This window comes from Asterias amurensis, chromosome 6 (genome assembly GCF_032118995.1).
Source record: "Asterias amurensis chromosome 6, ASM3211899v1".
Lineage (NCBI taxonomy): Eukaryota > Metazoa > Echinodermata > Asteroidea > Forcipulatida > Asteriidae > Asterias > Asterias amurensis.
The window spans coordinates 10,698,241-10,723,393 of NC_092653.1; the positions used below are offsets into that span (position 1 = coordinate 10,698,241).

The 25,153-nt window shown below is 41.1% G+C and overlaps 1 protein-coding gene across 1 annotated transcript; it reads left to right on the plus strand.

Annotated features, from left to right (window-relative positions):
• The first annotated feature begins 18,171 nt into the window (after positions 1-18,171).
• LOC139938693 (uncharacterized) lies at positions 18,172-23,169 on the plus strand. Its single transcript, XM_071934309.1, has 4 exons — positions 18,172-18,237; positions 19,879-20,011; positions 20,974-21,096; positions 21,255-23,169. The coding sequence occupies exons 2-4, from the start codon at positions 19,927-19,929 to the stop codon at positions 21,737-21,739; spliced, it is 693 nt and encodes a 230-aa protein (XP_071790410.1). The 5' UTR covers positions 18,172-18,237; positions 19,879-19,926; the 3' UTR covers positions 21,740-23,169.
• Positions 23,170-25,153: the final 1,984 nt, after the last annotated feature.

Below are 25,153 nucleotides of genomic sequence, written 5' to 3' on the forward strand. Positions count from 1 at the left end.
CTCACCCGAAGTTACTGAGGAAAAGAAAAAAGAAAAAAAAGAAGAGTATTGCCAAGCAACAACTGCAACACATTAAATTTGTAAATTTAGTTCAGTTTACTTATAATATTAAAATGTAGGGACACAGGAAGGAGGCCGGTTCTCTATTTAAAAACTACGACCAGCATTCACATAATGCCAAAACCCATGTGATGACGCCAACAATATAAAGTGCAAAAATATAGTTAATGGCTCGACTGACGTTAAAATTCGGCCCTATCAGACTCTTGCTCGAAGTCTACACTGACAGCACAACAAACATAAACATGCTTGGTGTAACCATGTGTAACCATGGAGGTAGAATTAGAAAATTAGCTGCGAAGTGGAGGGGGGGGGGGGGGGGCTAAACAAAATATACATGTATTGGGTTGGTCACGGGGCCATTGTCCCACAAGGAAATCCTGGCCATTATGTGAAATGAGTACGGTGAAATTAACCTGGAGGCGAAGGATGATGATGACATAAGCTCTTGCCATAAGCTTAGGGCGTTTAGGAGAGATACAAGTCAATCACCCATATGCCTCCAAAACAGAGAATTTAGACACTTTTTTGTGGAAAGGGCAAACACAACACACAGCCTTTATTCTGTCCCGATGGGAAGTTAACATGGGCTGGATGGGGAGAATTCCAAAGAGGGCGCTATCAGAAGTACTATTTAGGGTGCATTCGATTAGCTTCCCTGGGTCAACCCCGATGTGGCGTATTTTATTTTTTTCTAGGACGAACGTGGGCACGTTTCCCCACGTTCGTCCTCGAACCTGGAATAAAAACCCAGACACGTCACCACGTGAGCCTTCCCGTGGTGACGTCAGTGCACCTCGGGGCAGCCCCAAGAGCCCCACTTGTGGATAGGGTCACTTGGGGCTGACCCGAGGTGCACTGACGTCACCACGGAAAGGCTCACGTGGTGACGTGTCTGGGGGTTTTTCCCAGGTTCGAGGACGAACGTGGGGTAATTGTGTGCCCACGTTCGTCCTGGAAAAAAATAAAATACGCCACATCGGGGTCGACCCGGGGAAGCTAATCGAATGCACCCAATGTACACGTTCGCCGTGGGGTGGGGGCGGGGACGGGGGACGGAATCTCCTGCCACACTGGCCCTACGTACCGCGTCGATGGGGGTTACACCCGGCACTTTTTTTTCAACTTGCTTAACAAGTCATCCAACCTATAGTTAATACAAAATCAAGTTTAGTTGGCACCAGTGCTTTTTGAAACGTTTTGAGATAGTTTCCCTGAGCATTACAACGATTTATGTATGTGACTGCTGTCCACTGTCAAGCTCAACTGTGTTTCTTTTCGGAACAGAAAACAATAATTTCTGCACCGGGTGTTTACACTCGTGTTATTGTCCAAAGACACTTCTTGTTATCAAAACACCTAAATCAATTCGTGTTTTTTTTTATTCCCTTTCACTCAGATGCACAATCATCGAGAATTATATTGACGTTTTTGTTTTACAATAATATAAACTGATCAATGATGTTCCAATGACCAGGCTTGATACCAAGTGGAAACTTACAGTGGTTGAATAATAAATATACTACAAAATCTTAACAACATAAATAGCGCTTTGAAAACATATGGTTTCGATAGACTCAATCACAAGTCGTCAAGCTAAATAGTTATTGCTCTCAAGCACAATAATTATACTCTCGTGAGACTGCAAACATGATTCAACTGTCTCGCGAGTGTAGCATTGTCTGCTAAAGAAATTAATGTTTTTCTTAACAAAAGTGAGCAGGATACCAGTCACAAAGGTGACATGGTTATTTTTGCTGGTAACCTTATTCTGATAAGCATAATTCTGCTGGGGTTTTTTTTGCTACTTTTGTACTTAATGCACTGGGCAATATTGGTGATTACTAAGACAAATTGCTAACAAACATGAAAACTTCCAAACATGCAATTAATGGAGAGCTAGTATAGTACACCAGCCAAACTTGAAAAAGTGCTCTAGAAAAACATCCACGGCATAGTTTGTTAATGGCTGGCATCCATGCTATAGATGTATGGATCATGGGCTCGGGAGAGCTGTTGGTAGTATAAAACGATTTGAGAAACGACTTCCTCGGGTAGTTTTTGAGAAAAAGGTTATTTCTCACTCAAGTATTAAAATACTTCATGCCGTAAGCCTTTTGTACGGCATCTGAAAGCATACAAATGATTTGCAACAAGGGTATATTTATTATTATTTTTTTTTTCATTATTCTCTTTCAACTTCGGTGACCAATTGAGTCCAAATTTTCACAGGTTTATTACTTTATGCACTATGATGGGATCCAAGTGAGAATACTGGTCTTTGGCAAATACCAAAGATGTCCCGTGCCTTTTATAAGCAGCTATATGAAATTGGGCCCCGTACACAAATTAGTCTATATGCGGCTTCGGTCTGAGGTTTCTCCGAAGCTGATTATTGCCAACCTACCAACATTTTCACAAGTCAAGCTTGCTCTGCCGTCTTGATATTAAAGGGAAGGTATAATACATGCCTATGTTTGGTAATCCCTCTTGATCTTCAATTCCCTTCTTCAATGGGGAAAAACAATAGTTAGAACCAGCAGCTTTCGATATAGTATAAAGCATTTTGACAATTTTATTATTTCACTTCAAAGTAGTGTGGTTATGTAAAAATAACGTTAAATTCACCTGGAAATATAATTTTTTTCTTCAAACATTAGAGTATTATTATGTTTCTGAACAATAACATATTTTTTTTTATTTTTTTTTTTATAACGATTTATATGTTTAAAAAAATAAATAAAGTTGTGTGGGGAGTGACTCCGCCTACCCCTTTTGTGACGTCAATCGAGGCAGACTTTGCCTCGATCGAACATCGAACACACGCCGTGCAAGTACATTCAAGTCCTACTCGTGAGTTTGTACGTTTCGAAAAAGTTTTTTTTCTTGCATTTTTACGGCAATGTCGACCAGGTGTATTGCTGCTGGATGCACCAAAACAACTAAAGATGGGGTCAGTTTGCAAAGTGGTCCGGTCCGACTCCTTTTCCAGCGCTGTGCAGCAAACACTTCGAGCCGTTATGCTTCGAGAATCCGGAATACACTACACATTTTGACATGAAGGGAAAAGTTCTTTTCTAAAACATGACGCCATCCCAACAATTTTTCCAGCTAGTGGAGAAGTCGAAGAAGGTACCTGAAAGACGAAACGAACCTAAAGGAGCACTTGCCGTGAAAAAAATCAGGTATTGTTTCAACTTTGAGGGCATGTTTTTAGCTTGCGCCAAGCGTCACTATCTTGTTTTGGTACTGCATGAGATTCATCGCGCCTCGATTGACGTCACGAACAGCGCCCTCTCGGGTCGGGCTTTTTTTTTAATTTGTAAAAAACATGGAAACTATTTTTTTTAAACCTTAGTTAATTGTTTATTCATATTCCACTCATCAAAACACATATTTTAGTGACAACAGCTTTATTTTGACAAAATACCACTTCCAGGTGACTTTAAAACTGAAAGAATTGACGCCAACAAAATCTCGCCCACGTGAAACTCCATAAATGCTTAGGACAACATTGAGCCTGGAAGTTCGATGACACATGTAATTCTCATGGTCATAAACTAATAGCGTTAAAACTGAAAGAATTGACAAAACAAAATCTCGCCCACTTGAAACTTCACAAAAATGGTTAGGACAACATTGAGCCTGGAAGTTCGAATACACAAAAAACGTTGACAATTATTGCGTCTAATTTTCCACTCGACTCAAGACCGCCGGCTGTCTGCTCCTTCCTAAAAAATTAAAACCAACAACCTGTGATTTTTTGTTTCCTGTTTAATTATTGCTTTTAATTAAACTGAAACAGTTCCGTTATATTGCTTAGCCACGCACGTTAAACCCATATTGCATCATCTTTGCTTTTAAAGAAAACATCACCATTTGGAGCTCAAACTGAGCTTGTTTGTTGAAAAAAAACTTTAATTAAAAGGTTTCACGCCGTTTTGGAATTTATTGGGTAAATGTTATTTTATTTTAGAGCCACAACGACATCGGGTGTTTGTATTTGTGAAGACTGCAATGAGTGACAGCTAAGTGCAGCTGTTGACGGAACCTCAGAAGGTAATATAAACGGCTTGAAATGGAGACCAAACAACAGTGGATCAGGAGACACCGGCGGGTTTATCACAAGCATTGAGGTAGGTGCACTAATATTGGTCTAAAGGGCACTGGGGTCGATTTCACAAAGAGTTAGGACTAGTTCTAACTTAGGACTAGTCCTATGAGATACACAAATTGCATGGATAGTCCTAAGTTAGGACGAGTAACTGGTCCTATCTCGAGATAAGACTAGTCCTAACTCTTTGTGAAATCTGGCACTGGACACCTTCGGTATATTTCAAAGACAAGTATTCTCATACTCGGTGTATCCCAACATGCATAAAATAACAAATCTGTGAAATTTTGGAATCAATTGGTCATCGAAGTTGCAAGAGAGTAATGAAAGAAAATCACTCTCAGATGCCTAAAAAGGGCTTTATAGGCTTGAAGCCGTTGAATATTTGTGTGAGAAATCTTTCTCAAAAACTATACGTTACTTCAGAGGGAGCCATTTCTCACAATGTTCTGTATCACAAACTGCTCTCCATGCGGCTCGTTACAAAGTTTTTATAACAATGTTTTTGAGTTACCACTATTGTGTAAAGTCAGTGCCTTTAATTAAACAGAAACTTGAGCGTAGGAAAATTAACGGGGATGCCATTTAAACTTGTTTGTAATGTGTTTGTTTTTCATTTAAATGTTACTTTGATGTTCATACACTTCTGACTTTTCGTGTGTCTTATAAGCAAAATAGGCCGAGTCAGCAAGCACTTTTCTCTTAATGTAAAAGAGTGAACATTTCACTCTGTCCGAGTGGTGTCATGCAGTTTTGCTCTTTTGAGAGTGAGAGTCAATCGGTGTCACTCTTTTTGAGGGAAATTGGAACGAATTTCACTCTAAATCGAGTTGAAAGTACATGCCTTTCACTCCAAACAGTTGGAGTTGTCCGTCATATGGCTCTTTGCAAGAGTGCTGGCGGACAACATGAGAGGTTTTTCACTCTTTTACGTTGAGAGAGTTCTGCCGTTGACGGCGTGCGTAAAGATGACAGTACGTCATTAGATGTTGCTTCTTTGTACTTCCATGTTGCAACAAGTAGGCCCTTTTCTAAACCACGGCTTCGGCTTTGGATTCAGCTCAGGGCTTCAGACGAGTGAACGGAGCCTGAAGCCGAATCCAAAGCCGAAGTCGTGGTTTCGAAGGGGCCTTAGATTGGTACTATTAGACTATCCGTTTGAGATAACTTGCACTTGCAAATGGTGTACACTGCGCTGCCGTTGCTGAGACCTCGGCTGCGCAAGGTTTTAACACTTTGACGTAGACAAACCGTGGTCTTTTTAACGCAAGATTGTGTAAAACAAAAATTCGATGTTGAGGTTGTCGATGTCTTTGTGTGTACGAAACCTTATACCCTGCCAGCATCGCAGCAATAAGGGCGCGGCATGCGGCACTTGCGCGCTTCAACATGTCATAGTTGCGATGCCGTGTTGCTTTTTGACTCATGAAAATCATGCCAGAACCACTCTTTTGCGGTAAAATACTTTCCTTCTCTGAAATGAATTCATTTTCCAAAACTGTCAGGGCCTACCCAAAACCTACAAAAAACGCAATCAGCTACCCGATTTTGGTTGTTATAACCAATCTAAGGACATTTTGTGTACACTCTGCTGAATACATATTTTCTCTCGACTCAAAGATTTGCTATTTATTGTATATAGTTGATTAAATAACACTTGTGTGGCTATTCTGTCAGTCCTACAAATACTGTATATACCACTCTTATCCACTTATTTCGAAGGAGCGTAATCAATTCAAGGAGTTGACCATTGGAAGGACTGGTGTAAAGATGGCGAAGTCTACTCTGCTACTATTGGTGGTGCTGGCTGCAATAATACGTGGAACGGTGCAGACGTTCGTGATTGAAGGTAATAATCATTCGGCGAATAAAAAAAAAAACCGTGCCGCTAGAAACAATGCTCATCTCAAAATATTAAAGTCATGTCATCATCGACATCATCATTTAGTCTATGTTTATCCAGTGTATGATCTATCCCTCCTCATGTCGACTGGCTTTAAAGGCTCTGGACACTTGGTAATTGTCAAAGACCAGTCTTCTCACTTGGTGTATCTCAACATATGCATAAAATAACAAACCTGTGAATATTTTGAGCTCAATTGGTCGTCGAAGCTGCGAGATAATAATGAAAGAAAAAATACACCATTGTCACATTAAGTTGGGTGCCTTCAGATGCTTGATTTCGAGACCTCAAATTCTAAACTTGAGGTCTCGAAATCAAATTCGTGGAAAATTACTTCTTTCTCGAAAACTACGTCACTTCACCTCACAATGTTATATACTATCAACCTCTCCAAATTACTCGTTACCAAGTAAGGTTTTATGTAGATAATTATTTTGAGTAATTTTCAATAGTGTCCACTGCCTTTAATGCTGTCTTTAATTAGTCATCAAAATTATACAGAAGGAAACTCTAGCAGTCCCACACAGTCTTCCAGATTGTCTATAGATTTTCACCATTCCAGGGGCGGAGCGATACATATTTCCACAGGTGGATCAAAGTACAACTGTTTTTGTACTATTGTGTAGATCAGCAGTAAAAGTTATTCCTTGTACAGACTTGACCCTCTTTAAACATTTCCTTTGGGTCCAGACCGAAAGTATAAATAAATATGTTTCATTTGAGATCTACAGACATGTTGGAGATGGTTTGTTGGAATTATCAGCGGGTGTTAGAGTTTTAAAACTAAAATTATTCAGCCAACGTTCAGATAAAAACCAAAAACATCTCGGCAATTGTAGTGCACCTCGAGCCCTCTAGATTTTACAAACACAAAATTACATTTAAAAACACTGACGAAGAAGATACAAACAGTATGTGGAATGTGACAAATATAGTACGTAGAATGTGAAATCTACATTCTTGTAGAATGATAATTCCTTCGTGACGTCACCTTATTTAAGAGCGCCCCTTGTGGCGGGTGTAAAATTGATTCGCTTTCAATACCAAGTTTATCTCAATTGCAATTATTTCACGTCATGCTGATATCTAACATTATCAACATACCAAGATTCGATACGTCACGTCATCAAGGATCAAATTAGTTGAGTTTAAAAGGGACACGTTGCCTTGGATCGGTCGAGTTGGTCCATGAAAAGCGTTTGAAACCGTTTGTTATAAAATGCATGTGGTTAGAAAGATGTTTTAAAAGTAGAATATATTGATCCACACAAACATGCCTCGAAATTGCGTGGTTCCCTTTACTTTGCGAACTAACACGGTCGGCAATATGAGTCAAAAACTTGATTCCACAAAATGGCCGACCGTGTTAGTTCACTGTATACTCAGTACTTTCCCGAATTCTGTGGGTAGAAAAATCACGGGCATATTACCGGGTTGGGATCTAAGATGTTAAGGTTTACGTCTATTTTTGTGTTGATTTTCGATATTATTCTGTGGTTTTTTAATCATTACTTTTGCCTCTTTTCCCACCGTAACGCCTTTTAATGAAGAAAAAAAAACGTAACCAGATTTATTTGTTTATTTCTTCAGGAGATGGCCAAACAGATAATAAAGTTGAATTCACTTGTGAACCTGGACAATTCCGATGCGAGGATCGTACAAAGTGTATCGCGGAAGAATGGCACTGTGATGGAACCACGCAATGTACCGATAACACTGACGAGGAAAACTGCGAAGGTTTGTGATAAAAATAGAAGAAGAAGATTTGTACAATATAATTTGGTTTTACTCTTAGGGCCTTGTCACACAAGGCAACTTTTACAGGCAAGTTGGAGGCATTCCTGCAGTGCATGCAGTGTATGCTATATAGGACCACTTTCGTAGCACATGAGTCATTTTCCAAACAATATCAATTACAATCCGCAAGAATAATAATGTGAAAATTGAAATGTGGGTGCATTTTCTTCTTGGAGATTGTATGATGGAACTGGTTGCCTGTAACTTGCCCCGTTTGACATGGCCCTTACACCGATGTGTATTGACCACATTTGTACTCTCCCGAGTTAAAGGGTCTATGTACTTTTTGAAGGACAACAAAACAAAATGTCTATACTACACTAAACTTGTTTTAAGATAATGATAGTAGAAAGCTTCCCTGGAAATAGGTGCTGCATTTTTTTTTTTTTTTTTTTTTTTTTAGAAATGAGTAAAAAACTTCGTCTCAGTGATCATGAGACGAAAATTATTTTAGCATGAAAAACGTTCTTTCTGTTTTACTCATTTCTCAAAAACTACAGCACCACAGCCACTATTATTTTAAGGTATGCTTTCTACTATGTAAAACGGTGTAAGTTTGATGTAAATCTGTGATCGGACATTGTGTTTTGTGTTACAAAAAGTACCCAAATCCTTTAAGCAAGGGGAAAAAAGCCACATACAAACCATTCGTTAATTCGGAGTCACAAATTCTAGTCCCGTATTACTAATACTAGGTCAACCCCAAGTCAAATTATAAATGAGAGTTTTTCCCACAACATTTCAGATTGAGTTGATTCCCGTTTCACAAATTGTTGCATTCACTGACCTTCGAGGATTGTACAGTCTGATTTTCTCTTTCTTTGTGGGAATTCACTCTCGTGCGCCTTGAACTTGGTGGTTTTGGCGCCTGTAGGGCCGCGGCCGGCTATGCGACTGATTGATGCTGCTGCGTCGTCGTCGTCATCGCCGGCGTCCATAGTCCAGCAGACCATAATCAGCGCATCACCGATGCCGATATTCCCCCTGAATGCGAACTAACTCCTGCCAGCGACAACTCAATTCCCTAACATTAACAAGCTTGGATTTAGTTTCTTCTGGTTCATACAACTGAGAGCAAGCCGATCTTCGCCACTTTCTTCCCCTGCTTCACAGGACGCAGTTTCCTGAGCAGACGCCATCTTTTTCTTAACCGCCCAACAGAAGCTTTCAGAAACAACAAGCTCTTTCATTGGTCCACACATCCAAATGTATGCCAAACGCGCTTTGATTGGCCGAGCGTATCATTTATTTATTTATTGCACGATCTAAGTCATTCACTTATTTTTTAAATTTTTGCTTACATTTTCGCGAATAAATCCTTGACGACTTTTTGGGGTGGTAAGTTGAATTTTCTACCAATTTAGAGACAAATGAGAGTAGTTTTGCGGGGTAAACCACTGGAAAGCAGAATTTGGAGAATAATCCCAAGGTCTAGAAATGATTGTAATGTCTTGCCCTTTGCCCTAGATAATAAAGTTTTTTGTTCATTCCGTTTGTCTGTTTACAGAAATAGCTGCGCTAGTTAGAAACATTGAGGAGGACAGCAACACTGAATACAATGGAGGCGACATCGATGAAGACTACGGGGCAGTCTGGGGTTTGGGAAGGGGAAGGGGAAATCAAAGAGCGGGCCGGGGGTGGGGAAATCAAAGAGCGGGCCGGGGGTGGGAAAATAAGATCTATCGCAGAAAGGAATGGGGAAATAAGAACTATCGCAGAAAGGAATGGGGAAAACGAAGGAACGGCGGGGGAAGAAGAAACTTGTGGGGAAGGAGGAAAGGTGGAAGATCATCTAAGAGTAGTGGAAGTGACAGTAGTGGAAGTGACAGTAGTGGAAGTGACAGTAGTGGCAGTGATGAGACAACTACTGAAGCTGTCCAAACCACTAAGCTTTCTACAACAACCCTTGCACAAACGACTGCCTCTACTACAACCACCCTTGAACCGACGACTGTTTCAGCTACAACCACCCTTGAACCGACGACTGTTTCTACTACAACCACACTTGAACCGACGACTGTTACTACTACAACCACCCTTGAACCGACGACTGTTTCTACTACAACTAATCCAACTACGACTCATTCTGGTACACGCACTCCAGATGCCACACCTCCTTCTGGTACACGCACTCCAGATGCCACGCCTCCTTCTGGTACACGCACTCCAGATGCCACACCTCCTTCTGGTACACGCACTCCAGATGCCACACCTCCTTCTGGTACACGCACTCCAGATGCCACACCTCCTTCTGGTACACGCACTCCAGATGCCACGCCTCCTTCTGGTACACGCACTCCAGATGCCACGCCTCCTTCTGGTACACGCACTCCAGATGCCACGCCTCCTTCTGGTACACGCACTCCAGATGCCACGCCTCCTTCTGGTACACGCACTCCAGATGCCACGCCTCCTTCTGGTACACGCACTCCAGATGCCACGCCTCCTTCTGGTACACGCACTCCAGATGCCACGCCTCCTTCTGGTACACGCACTCCAGATGCCACGCCTCCTTCTGGTACACGCACTCCAGATGCCACGCCTCCTTCTGGTACACGCACTCCAGATGCCACGCCTCCTTCTGGTACACGCACTCCAGATGCCACGCCTCCTTCTGGTACACGCACTCCAGATGCCACGCCTCCTTCTGGTACACGCACTCCAGATGCCACGCCTCCTTCTGGTACACGCACTCCAGATGCCACGCCTCCTTCTGGTACACGCACTCCAGATGCCACGCCTCCTTCTGGTACACGCATTCCAGATGCAACGCCTCCTTCTGGTACACGCACTCCAGATGCCACGCCTCCTTCTGGTACACGCACTCCAGATGCCACGCCTCCTTCTGGTACACGCACTCCAGATGCCACGCCTCCTTCTGGTACACGCACCCCAGATGCCACGCCTCCTTCTGGTACACGCACTCCAGATGCTACGCCTCCTTCTGGTACACGCACTCCAGATGCCACGCCTCCTTAGTGGTACGCGCACTCCAGATGCCACGCCTCCTTCTGGTACACGCACCCCAGATGTGTTACCATTGAACCATAGTACGACTGCTTCTGCTACAACCACGCTCGATTCAACTAAGACGAACTTCTGCAACAGCCACCCTCGATCAAACTAAAGTAGACTGCTTCGCTGCCACAACTACCCTTGATCCAACTAAGACGACCACCCTTGATCCAACTAAGACGACCACCCTTGATCCAACTAAGACGACTGTTTCTGCTGCAACCACCCTTGATCCAACTAAGACGACCACCCTTGATCCAACTAAGACGATCACCCTTGATCCAACTAAGACGACCACCCTTGATCAAACTAAGACGACCACCCTTGATCAAACTAAGACGATCACCCTTGATCCAACTAAGACGATCACCCTTGATCCAACTAAGACGACCACCCTTGATCCAACTAAGACGACCACCCTTGATCCAACTAAGACGACCACCCTTGATCAAACTAAGACGAGTGCTTTTACCACAACCACCCTTGATTCAACTTACACGACTATATCTGACACAGTCACCCTTGATCAAACTAAAGACGATTGCTTCGCTGTAACAACCACCCTTGATCCAACTAAGACGACTGTTTCTGCCGCAACCACCCTTGATCAAACAAAGACGACCACCCTTGATTCAACTAAGACGACTGTTTCTGCCGTAACAACCCTTGATCAAACTAAAAACGTTTGCTTTGCCACAACAGAAATACAATAAGACCCTTTTTTCGTTAAAATTTTAATAATTGTACAGTCTCTTGTAATCGAACAGAAACTTATGTCTTAAAGCGGCAAAGTGGTTTTCAAAATTACGTTTATTTGTAGCTAACTTTACTTTAAGCATATAATCCGAAGTTGAGTGTTGTAGATGACAATACGGTCTTCTGAGATTTTCAACTGGAAAAAGTTCATTTTGATCAAGCTATTACCAACATTGGAAGTTGAAGCATTGCATGGTTTGCTGTATCACCATGCATGTTTCTTCTACTTGCCAGGTAGTGTAATATAACGTTCTTTTTAAAACGTGTCTTACTTGTTATCTTTTACCGCAGAGTAGATTTCCAAACTATTTATTATTAATTTTTAGGTTAGAGATCCCTTGCAAATGACGTCATAATCTCAAACAGCGCCCTCATTGAGGCAAGATTATTATAGTCAGATAATTGGACAACAGCTGTCTTTATTAATGTGTTCATTAACAGTGGGCACGTGACATCGGCTTACCAGCGCCTGCACTGCGCGTTATATGCAAGGAGTCTCTATCTAGTTGATTGTAATCCATTAGTTTCTGAATCATTAAAATACTAATCTTGAGCATAACAAAATGCAATCGTCGTCATTTTCTTGTTGCTGCAAACACGATTACCCCGATTCCCGTTATTTCAAAGATCTCATGTATTCGATAGGATTCGATGAAATAAATTAATAGTGCATTCTTTGATCATATAAATTGTCAAAATGTTTCCCTCGGCACTTACGTTCGTCATTATCGTGACGTATGCATGCATTGCAGGTTTATCCAGTAGTGTATTATGGGGCTTCAAATGATCCTTGTCCGAATTGGCGGCTACGGCTACAGCTACGGCTGTAAAGGGTCACGTGCTAACCATACTTCAACGTATGATGACGCAGAAATCTAGCCATAGCCGTAGTTGAATTGGCTAATTGGGACAAAGCCTATGACTCGTGTGTAGTTGTGTTTTAAAAAGGGAATAAAAGGGTAGCGACAAGTACGAGTTCTTGCACGGCCGTTTAAACCGGCAGGGTCGTCTCGTGTCACACGGCAACGACCCTGTAAGGTTTTAAACGGACGTTTAAGAACGAGTCACTACTCTTGTATTTCCATTCATATATGCCCTTTTGTTAAAAAACGTTTAAAAAAAAACCAATTACAGACACTTTGACAGTTGAAAATTCGAGGTTTGAATCTTTTTTTTTTTTAACTGGGAACCTTGGAACAAAAGAGTTCCATGTAAACTAATATGGACTTTACACAAATCCACACAGTGTTGAAAGTAATACTGGACACTATTGGTAAATACTTAAAAAGTACTGGAAGCATAAAACTTACTTGGTAGCGAGAAACGGTGAGCTGTTGAAAGAATACATCAACATTGTGAAAAACGGCTCCCTCTGAAGTAACGTAATTTTTGAGACGTAATATCTCACTCAAAAATAAAACACTTCAGGCAGTCCTGAAGCCATGAGAAAAATACGCATCTGAAAGCACACAAATTATTTTGTGTTTTGCTCTTCTTTCTCGCAACTTTGATGACTACTCCAGCCAAATTTTCACAGGCTTGTTATTTGATGCATAATGTTAGGATACACTAAGTGAGAATACTGGGCCCAATTTCATGGCTCTGCTTACCGCTGAATTCTGCGCTTACGATCACGATTCCCCGCTTACATGCAAGCGCCGAATTTCTGCGCTAGCCTTGTAAGCGTAGAATGCCTAATAAAGTGGAGTACGCACGCGCAGAAGCCAAAGTTCGCCGCTAGCCTGTGAAATACGCTTGCCGTAGACACAGAATTCTCTGCTTCCGTAAGCGCCGATTGTGTGCTTACGGTAAGCAGACTGAAATTGGGCCCTGATCGTTGACACAGTTACCAAAGGTGTCCAGTGCCTTTATGACGCATACATCTCCAAGCTAGCCAACCATAAGAAACACATAAGAGGTTTTTCCTTAAAATAAACCTACTAGAATTCACATTCCCATCACATCAGCATGTTAAAACAAGATCCTTTATGTGTCACTACATTGCAGCTGTTAGTTACGGTGGCAGGAGATTCTGTTCCCAGTGTTTACCCCACAGTGAGGTTTTTTGTTTTTTTAACGCTGACAATTCCCCCGTCTTGAGAAGAGACCATACGTTGAAACGCTTTGGAAATAATGCTCCAATGGGGCAGGTGTGCCTTGCGACGTTTTACTACAAAATTATAGAGGAATTCGGGATTTCTTTTCCTTTTTTGGAGTTATATGGAACATGTGAATAACGGCGTTATTGATAACATAATCTCCTATATCAAGACAGGAATTGTATAGTATTACAATACAAAAGCTCTCGAGATGGTGTAAAAAAAAAAATTAAAAAAAAAACTACTCACCCCGGAGATTCTTTCCCGATCCATTCGGCAAAGGGTGTACAAACTTCTTTTGATAGCGCCCTCTAAGCAACATCATCCTCTCAGCCCATGTGAGTTTTCCGTGGAGGACTGGGAAAAAAATTAACTATTACAAGTGGTGATCATCACAATTTTTGGTATAGGCGTTATTGCACCTGTCATTTCAGTAGGGCGCCCTCATCTTGATGTCAAAGGAAAGTAACATATCGGCTCATCTTTAGCCTGAACATCTGACGTCACACTTCAAGGCTTGTGAATTACGACAGATACCAGCCTTGAGCCGACTCTTTACAACAATGTACCTTTGACATCTAACATTCATTTCACATGGAGACGCGCAGTCAATCCTATGTACATGTTTACATATAAAACTATGAAACAACATTGCATGCATGTACGTGCCGTACACAATATTAATAATGCACACCGCATGCAGATGACCGAAAGGCAGCTGTGACAGATCTCCTTGGACCAATCAAAACACCGACACGTTTATCCAATTAATCATTGTATCCAATGAAATCATTGGGCCCTTAAAGGCACTGGACACTATTGTTCATGATCGGCAATTCGAGAGCTACGTCACATTTTCTAGTCAACACTGGGTGCGTTCGTTTTGTTTTCCCTGGGTCGACCCCGGTCTGTCCCGGTACGTTCGAATAGCTTCGACGAGCTCACCCGGGTCAGCCCCCAGTGCCCTGCTTGTGGAGTGGGTCACTTGGGGGTGACCTGAGGTGCATGCTGTCACCACGAGAGGGCGAATGTGATCGTTTTGTCAGGGGCTCACCCGAGTGAGCACTGCGGGGTCGACCCAGGGAAGCTAAACGAACGCACCCATAATACGGCTCTGGTCAAAAGTGTGAGTCGAACCATGGAGAAAGGAATAGAAGGAGCTCGAACGACCCACAAAACCGCAGAGTAACAAAAGAATACCCTGACAATGCCAGTGGAAAAAGATAGGAGACCTCCAGCTGGACGGCCGATTAACGAGCAGGATTAGATTTCTTTGTACAGAACGTGCGGTACCGCCGCTCTGCACCGTTGCCTTCGTGTAAAGTTGAATCATTGGAGACAAGAATGTGAATACACACGTTTTCATTTACCATTTTGTGGTGTTTCACTGAAACATCATGGCATATTTTTTGTGACTTCCCGGTCACTAGCGGTGGTTCAAAATTTTGGTATAAGCACACGAGGGTGGTTGGTATTCAATTGTGTTTTTCGATTTGTTGAGCACAAGTGTACACAATTTTTATCAGGTCTCAAAAAAGTTGTTTTTCTGTATTATATCCATACGACATACGACACCATGGTTGAGTGAAGAACCAAGTGCGCACGCGCAAACTCACATACGCCAGTTCGCCCATTGTCTGTATAAGGTATGTCGGTGATTACGAGGTGTTGTTAAACGACCGCGGTACCGCACGTTCGACTTTTGATGTCCCTTCGTTCGAGCTCCTTCTATTCCTTCCTCCATGGTCGAACAGAGACGTCCATGTAAGACGTGCCTTTCACCTTGCATCCATTCAAACGGAGTTTCGTAGTAAATACACACTCCACTCATTACATTTTGGGACAAAATGCAACAGGCGGTCGAAAACTACATCTCATTACTTGAATACAGATATGAGAAGCAATTATTACGTCACTGCGTGCTGACCAATGTGATTATTTGGCTTTCAAGACCAGTGCCTCTTACTGATAAAAAAGACTGAGGACAAGTTTACGTCAAAGCCTGATGGTTCTGCAAACCAAGGTTGGGAAAACTGTAGAACCAATAATAGCAAAGCAAAAACATAGCCACAGTTTGTAACAAATATTAAGAAAAAAGGGAACAAGTATTGAATTTGTTGGAAACAAGCAACCAATCAATTGCAATCATGAGATAGTTTTTCGGTTTCATTGAAAATTTGAAGAAAAGTTTATCTGGGTCACAACATCTGTTAATAAGATTAAATGTTTTGCTAACATTGGGCTGACCATGCAAACCATTGTGGTTTGTGTTGATCAACAATAAAAAGTCTTGCGTCAAAACCGATATTTCGGTAAAATGTAATTAAATTGTGTCTTTTTACCCAACTTAAGAACTGTATATAATTATTTAAATATTTGCTTTTGTACTAACAGAAGGTCACATTCTTACCACTGATAAACATTAATTCTGAAATTCGTTTATTACACTTTATTTTATGCTCTGAAGGCCGCTGATCCATTTAAATTACTGAATGGCCTTTGCATTTTGTTCGTTTTGTTCTTACTGTTTTCTGTAAAAGCATTCGTAACATTTACCGATTCGATAGTAGTGTTTGTTTTTAAAACAAGAAATATCTTTCTTTGCCATAAAAAATTAATTGCATTTCCCCCCCCTTGAGCAGTCTTTTCTGCTTTCATTCCTTTAAAGGAGAGGTTCGACATTCTACAAAATAAAAATGTAAAATACTGTTTCAGTGCCTTAATTTCACTCTTATTGTGACACAATCAGAGTAATGCATCTGTTTTGTGCTTATATTATTTTACAAAGAAAGGTCAAGAGTAAGGGCCAGTTACGTCGAGTATACATCACGAGCCAAAACACGCCAGAGATAAGATGGGAAACCGTAATAAAATAAGCTAAGGGTGCGTTCGTTTAGCTTCCCTGGGTCGACCCCGGTGTGTGGCGGGTTTATTTTCCAGGAAGAACGTGTGCAGATAATTACCCACGTTCGTCCTGAAAGTAAAAACCGCCACACACCGGGGTCGACCCAGGGAAGCTAAACGAACGCACCCATAATAAACGGAGAAGGGAAAAAGAGAAGAGGTGGACAAAGAAGAAGAAAGTGGAGGGATAATAATAGTAATAGTATCGAAGTCTTCCCGTATTTACCAAACAAGGTACTCCAAGCGCTTATAACAGAAAGATGGGTAATTGAAATTTATGAATTCTGAGACCCGATTATGTAGCACCTTACGAGGGTTTACAAGGTGCTACAGCGCATCAGCAGCTACAGTCAGGAACACTGGGGTGAACCCCTTCTCTTTTTGAGAAGTGCACTGGGTTCTTTTACGTCCCATCCGAAGAACGAAGCAATGGTTAAGTGTCTTGCTTAAGGACACATTTGTCGTGACTTGGGGGTTCGAATCCACAATCTGGTGACCAGAAACACCAGAGTTTGAATTCGGTGCTCTTTACCGCTCAGCAACGAAACTTCCAAGGAATAGAGATTCCTTGTTTCACAAGTTCTTTCAGGTATTGTTGATCACACACAACATGAAACTCTGTCTCCGACTATTTTGTCAGTTTTATTTACAAAAAACTAACCTGTGAAAATGTCATTTTAAAAGGTGACAGCGTGTTTCTTTTTAGATATCACTGAAAAACCGGAGCGAATATGTCTACGAGGAAGTGTTGTGTAGTCCGTAAGCCTAATAGTAATACAAAATCTAAAAAACGTTTACGTTTCTCAAATTCAAATTCTTCCATAATTACATTACTTCAAAGCGAAATGATTCTCAGATTGTCCATACTATCGAAAGCTATTGTAGCCTTCTTTACAAGCAACTTTTTGCCATTGATGTTAGGAGTGATTTTGCAATGACCTCAACGCTCTTCCTTGAACAAATTATAAGTAAAAAAGGCACGGGCTATTCTATAAATCTTGTGTAGAACATAATTCTCAAGAAGCAGTAGGCCCGATCTGAATTTAAATGACAACGAAACTGTGAAAATAAAGGCTCAATGAGTCACTGCATGGAGAGATCACACTTTTTAAAAATAATAAACACTTTATGCTTGCATTGTTTTAGCACACCGAGATTATGGTATTACGGTTGTTGCTGTTTTCGCAAACAAAAACATTGATTCGGGCAACAAACATTTCAACAATTATTTTACTTTGACCATCTTTAGGCCTATAACAAATAAGTTTTGTGCGAGATTTATTCAATGGTACTAATTTAGAATAGTACGCACACCCTTTAAGCGAATTTTCCCCCGTCGATTTAAATTGATTTTTTGGGAGGAAAACCATTATACAAGGATTTCTTTGGAAAAGTAATTCAATTCATTGTATACAGCAATGTTTTAATATTAATGTGAAAGTAAAACAGCCAAAACACCTGTTAACGGACTTCTAATTAAATGGTATATAAAGAGCTTGAGATGAAGAGTCTTAGCAACAGTCGAGCAGAGTCGGTGAGCGAAGACGACTAGTATCTTGTATTTTCAGCTTATGATCATCACGATAAAGGTGAGTGTCTTTCTAATGATATCAATGCTGGTATACTTATATCGATCACAAGTTTCAAAGTGTCTATATGTACTAATTCTTTCTAACAAAAAAACACAACGTCAACAGATTCACATAAACTTACACAGTTTAGATAATGATAGTAGAAAGCTTCCCTTAAACTATTACTTACTGAGGTGCTGTAGTTTTTGAGAAATGAGTAAAACAATGTCACAACAATTATGTTTGTCTCAGATTTAGCATGCTCTGTAAAAACGTATTCACCAGTTATGGTATGTTAACCATAATTGTTTTAAAATAATGAGTTTTTACATGTTTTCTAATATCACTATCTTCAAACCGTTTAAGTTTAAGGTAAATCTGTGGACATTTTGAAAAAGTCTTTGTATACGGAATTCTACACTCATCCTAAATTCCTAAGATTAATCCTAAGTTATGAAGAGTTGGGTGAAATCGACGGCTGGACACCTTTGGTACATTGTCAAAGACCAGTCTTCTCACTCGGTGTTCTCACTTCACTTGCAAGAGAATAGTGGAAAAAAAAACACCCTTTGTGCATTACTTTGTGTGCTTTCAGATGAATAATAAGGCTTCAGCTAAACTCTTTTATTACTTGCGTGTGGAATAACCTTTATCTCAAAAACTACGTTGTTTCAGAGGGAGCCGTTTCTCACAATGTTTTTCAACAGCTCTCCATTGCTCGTTACCAATTATGTTGTTTTTTTTGCTGACAATTATGTTGAGTAATTACCAAACGTGTCCGATGCCTTATAAGGTCTAATGGTTACATTCACATGCTCAATACTTTGTAAACTCATGTGAAAATAGGCCTTACACTATGGTGAGGGAAGCAGTTTATTGGTCATTTTTAAGTTGGTTGCACAGTTTTCAGTGGTCGCGACGCACACATGGAGAAATAGTGCGTTTTGGTAATGCAGCCGGTGTCGCATGCAATTATGTCCTCTATGCAATACTATCCGGAGGACATTATTGCATAATGTCCGCCGGACGGTTTTGCATTTGCAACCGTGTCCGTCCGGACGCTGCTGCATAATGCAGTTGTGTCCGCCCGGACACATTTGCATATGCAGTTGTGTCCGCCTCCTTGCAAAACCGTCATTGCAGTAAATTAAACGCCCTTGGTCGACGAAACACATTCGCCATTTGTTCACAAGCTAAGTGCATATCATGATGACATGGGAAATGTTCGGCCGTTGGGTATTCGCTGCAATCATAAAATACGTGAATATTCATGCTGCATACACGTCCGTAGGTTCATCAGTGCATGCACGCTCGCTTATGCGCGCACATACATGTACAGTGATGTTACATATCCACCGAACGGGTTTCGCATAGCCCCGGACACGCGATTGCAAATGCAAAAGTGTCCGGAGCGGACAATATTGCATGGCGGACAGTATTGCATCATATCAACCTTTCATCTTATACAAAATGGATACTATAATAAAAGCTTTACTCAGTGAAAACATTTTCACTGAGTGAACGTGTTAGTGAAGGTTTCGTGTTATGAGGTATCGCACTATTGTCTGTGGATTGTTTTGCTCTTCAGTGATAGTATCTGATACAAATTTAGTCCATTAAACTTTACTAAACCCTTTCTCCTTCCATTTTGACCAGCAGCATACTGTTGAAGGCGTTTGAAAGTTGTCTCAAAGGACTGGTTCAGATATGGCAAAGTCTATGTTGCTCATAGTATCAATGCTGGTAGTACTAGCATTCATCACACCAGGATGCGAATCGCAAGAGCTCGAAGGTAAAATCAGAACATCAAATACTTCTGACTAAAATACTATCCTCACACAAAAACATTGCAGTAGGGGGCCTACTATACAAAAGCCCTCTAGTGCCACCGCTATTATATTTTTGAGAGCAGATTATTTGTATTCTCAAGAGCAGTCGGGATCGGGTTTTTATTCAGCCGCTATTTATTTGTAAACATTTTTTCAAGAGCAGCTATGTCTAAAATAAATTCATGTGGAGTTTTTCGGAGCATTTAAAGGGTCTATGTAACTTTTGTAGGACAAAAAACACAATGTCTACAGATTTACACTAAACTTACACAGTTTGAAGATAATGATAACAGAAAGCTTCCCTGAAAATACTACGTGCTGAGGTGCTGTAGTTTTGGGGAAATGAATAAAACAATGTCATGAAAATAATTTTCGTCTCATGAGTCGAAAATTATTTTAATCATTTACAAACGGATTTTCATGACATTGTCTTACTCATTTCTCAAACACTACATCACCTCAGTAAGTAAGATTTGAAGGGAAGCTTTCCACTATCATTATCTTCAAACCCTGTAAGTTTAATAATGTAAATTTATGGACATTTTTGATAACCGTTCAGTTGGTGGAATTCTACGAGCGTAGTTAACGGTAAGCAGGGAATGATTACTTGTTTGTGTATAAAAAAATAATATGCTGATTGGGTTCGAGTATAGAGTTATATAACTCTATGCTCGAACCCAATCAGTAGCGCATATACTATAGCTTGGTCAGATTTTAAGGCTCTTTTAACTCTATGGGTTCAAGGTGGGTAAAAAACGTTTGGGTATTGCACATGACATGTCTTTTGACTATCTGACTATTGCATAGCAAACGACTATCACATGACCGCCGGGTTCATGAACCTGATACATATCATGTGACGCGCTCAGCCTTATTTATCTTTCCACACTTTTAACTCTTTCCCGTATGCGTCTTTATAAACCAGATGCGTACTCCGATTGCGAGTCGACGGAATTCCAATGTGCCGACGGACAGTGTATTCCCGATGAAGGGCTGTGCGATGGTGAACCGCAGTGTGAAGATCACACAGACGAGTACAAGTGCCAAAGTTTGTATAATTAATTAAAAGTTAAGCCCTTTTCACACTATAGTTATTTCCCGGGAAATTGTTCACACAATAATGCAAATCTCTAGACTATAAAATGCATCCCCAAAGCGCATGATTTGGTTTACTTGTAATCAAATCTAATCTTCTTTTCATTATAGCGATGGAGGAGTTAGCTATCATGTACGAAACCATTTTTGACGGTGACATCATGGGCTTGGATTTGAATGACACCGGAATTGGTAATGGCACTTTTGAAGAAGCTACTCAAACCCCCGGCAGTGAAGATCAAGTTGCAAAAAGTCGCGCCAAAAGGTCAACGTACTTCTATGTTAGAGGAAGAGGAGGCTATTACTATAGATACCCCCGCGTCTACCTAAGGTATATCATTTTTAAGTGGTGTAAGAAGCACAAGGCAATCAAACCTGACGTAACAACCACTACAACCACCACCCTTGATCCAACTGATAAGCCGATTCCTTCGACAACTACCCAAGAACCAACTGAGGCGATACCTTCTACAAGCATTTCTGCTACAAGCACCAACGACCCAACTAACGCGATTCCTTCTATTACAAGCACCAACGACCCAACTAACGCGATTCCTTCTGTTACAAGCACCCAGGATCCAACGGCTCCACCATAGGTGACAAGCAAGGTTGAACCATGGCGATTCATCAGGCGCACCCAAGAACCAACTAAGACGATTCCTTTTACAAGCAAACAAGAACTATAGGCGATTCCTTCTACAACCACCCAAGAACCACCTGACGCGATTCCTTCTATAATAACCCAAGAACCACCGAACGCGATTCCTTCTATTAACCCAAGAACCAACAACTGCGATTCCTTCTACGAGCAAACAAGACCAACTAAGGCGATTCCAGCGATTCCCCATCTAAGAACCAACTATGGCGATTCCAATTCTTCAAGAACCACCCAAGAACCAACTAAGGCGATTCATTCTACAAGCACCCAAGTACTATAACTAAGGCAATTGAATCCTTCACATCTCTATAGTTGACATTACCTTCGTTTACTATAGGACAGTGTTCGTTTCATATAAAAAGCAACTTAAAGGAACTGGACAATATTGGTAATTACTCTAAATAGTTGGTAGCATACAAGATTACTTGGTAACAAGCATTGGAGAGCTGTTGAAAGTATAACACACTGTGAGAAACGGCTCCCCTATGAAGTAACGTAGATTTTGAGAAAGAGGTATTTTCTCACCCATAAAAGACTTGATGTGACCCCTTTTATTGTGCATCTAAAGGCACACGAAGTAACGCAACAAGTGTTTTTTTTTTCTTTCATTATTCTCTTGCGAATTCAATGACCAATTTGTCTACAGATCGATCGCACCATGACGTCATTGACCGCCATCTTTGATGACAAACAATAATTTGATAAGTGCACAAGTGCTCGCGCTGCGCGCACGACTCTCGGGCAATAGGGATGTTTAGTTGCACGTTCCGCGTCAACATGAACGTGAACGTCAGAAAATTGTGACGTTAAAATCTTACGTTTATAGCATACGTGAAGTTACCATTTTTCACGTCAGGTACGTACGTGCGCACCGACGTCATACGTGAGCATGCAATAAGCCCAAAGTGGCGACGTCACCCCGAAACAGCACACTTTTTTGACGTTCACGTTTTTGCTCGCGTAACGTGCAGCTAAACCTCACTAATGATAGCCTTTCGCGCGTGCAAGTTTCATCCAAGATGGCGGCCAATTAAACTGGTCTTTCCCAAGCTCGAACATGAATCTTGCAATGCTGGAATACGCTTCCCCCACCTCCTAAACAAACGTAAGGTATACTTATAATTTAATGAAGCCGTAAACATTTTAACTATTTTTTCGTATTCCTAATTTTCTTTCCGGGGTTTGTTGTTTTTAGGTATATTTCTCAAATAATTTTCGAAAACCTTTACATCACTTTATTTTGTCATTAATATTGATGGTTTAAAAGAGGGGATTGTTTTTCGCATTTTTAACCGGTGTTGGGTTTTTGTCACATTTGTTTTTGAAGCATTTTGAATGTATTCTATCATTTGAATTTTTAGTGATTAAATCAGCAATAATAAGCATTGAATCGAGATGTTAAAAAATTCTCTTCCATGTAATAATAAGATCTTAAAATTACTACAGTCGGTTGACCAACGAACGCACGAGAGCGCTAAGACCTTAGAGCTAGTTTAGTATTACAGCCCATCAAGAACAAGAGTATTAACTCTGTTATTTACGTATGAAGCGCCGTAAAACATCTGGGCCCAATTTCTTAGAGCTGCTAAGAACAAAAATTTGCTTCTCATGAAATTTCTTCCTTGATAAAAACAGGATTACCAACCAAATTTCCACGTGATTTTCAGGATAAGCAATCAACAGCTGAGTACCAGTGACAAGCATTATGCAACAAATGGAAATTTTGCTGGTAATCCAGTTTTATCAAGGAAGAAATTTCATGCTAAGCAAATTTTTTGTGCGTAGCAGCTCTATGAAATTGGGCCCAGTTGATGACATTTCCCTAATTAAGCACCATATACCTTATCGCTAATACTCGGTACAGGCGCGTAAGGCGCTGAATGAGGTGCATGCATAGCCTAGCTAGTTTATTACAAATCTATGTTGGGTGCGTTCGATTAGCTTCCCCGGGTCGACCCCGGTCTGCCCCCGGTACGTTCGAATAGCTTTGACGTCATTCCAGGGGCTCACCCGGGTCAGCCCAAGTGCCCTGCTTGTGGATTTGGCTGGAACAAGTCACTTGAGGCTGGCCCTAAGTGCATGACGTCACAACGAGAGGACGAGTGATCGTTCGATTAGCTCTTGTCGTCAGGGGTTCACCCGAAAGAGCACCGTGGGTCGACACAGATAAGCTAATCGAACGCTACCGCTATCTTTTGAGACTGGTGTCCTGTCCTGACATACGTGTATGTACATACGCAAACCGATACATGTCCTGATCATTGCGGATAAGGACAGGGATCCGGGACCAGTGTAGTCGGGCCCCTCTGGCCATCTGACGTTACACACCAAAGCTCTCGAATACAACAGGTACCAGCCCATTGAGCAACTGGCAGGATCCTGTCAGTTGCTTCGCATCACATTCACATGGTGGAGATTCGTTATCTGCACAAACGACGTGTACGTCGCATTCATTTATATAAATGCATTACGTTTTTATAAAACAACATCAAAACAATGTACACGCGCGCAGTAACAGTAACCGATGGAAAAGTTTCTTCAGATGGTGTAGCTGAAGACTTGATTCAAGTCCCCGTTCTCGTTTGAGAGGTCACTAATCGCGCCAAGTAGTAAACAAGCCGTAAGTGGTCCAGAGAATGGCGCGCGGAACAGGTTGGGGAATGCCGAGCATCACAAAGCAATAGTTTTCTGGCGATGGCACGGGATTGGGACTTGAGTCAAGTCTATAGTGTACCTGACAAACACGTCACTTCGGAGCTGACCAATCATAACACAGATTGAAAGTTTACGTCACTGCATGTTTATATAATGAAATCATTGTATCCAATGAAATCATTGGGTCCGTAAAACCAATGCCTGTCGAAGACAGGGGGCCAAACCACAACTGTTTAATTATTTTTACTTTCATATTTAACTATCAATTATTATTACATTCCAAACAACATTGTTAGTAGTCATAAACTACGTTACACTAAAAGAATTGACGAAACAAAATCTCCCCCACGTAAAACTCCATATGGTTGGTACCACAATGGTCCCGGAAGTTCGATTACGCACACGACTTCTGTAGTCTATTCCATGCACGTGACATGTTGTTGACCTAAATACGTATTGCCATTGAAATGTTATTCAGTAAAGCGTTTGTTATTATGAAAACATGACAAGAGCTTTAATTAAAAAGCTTTTCTTTTCAAGCGAGATAGCAGAGTTATATTTAAAGTTTTGAAAACAGGAGGACGTCGATAACGTTTTGTTTCAACAACACGACGATGCAGCCAGCAACAGCTGTTGCCTTTTAAAAGTGTGCGATATATAAAACGGCTTGAGGAGGAGACCACGCATAAGTGCAGCG

Bases quoted from the DNA above. Each gene is read 5' to 3' on its own strand.
- LOC139938693 (XM_071934309.1), top strand. From the start codon at position 19,927: ATGGCAAAGTCTATGTTGCTCATAGTATCAATGCTGGTAGTACTAGCA. The intron at 20,012-20,973 runs GTAAAATCAGAA...TTTATAAACCAG, and splicing joins CGAATCGCAAGAGCTCGAAG to ATGCGTACTCCGATTGCGAG. The intron at 21,097-21,254 runs GTTTGTATAATT...TTTTCATTATAG, and splicing joins AGACGAGTACAAGTGCCAAA to CGATGGAGGAGTTAGCTATC.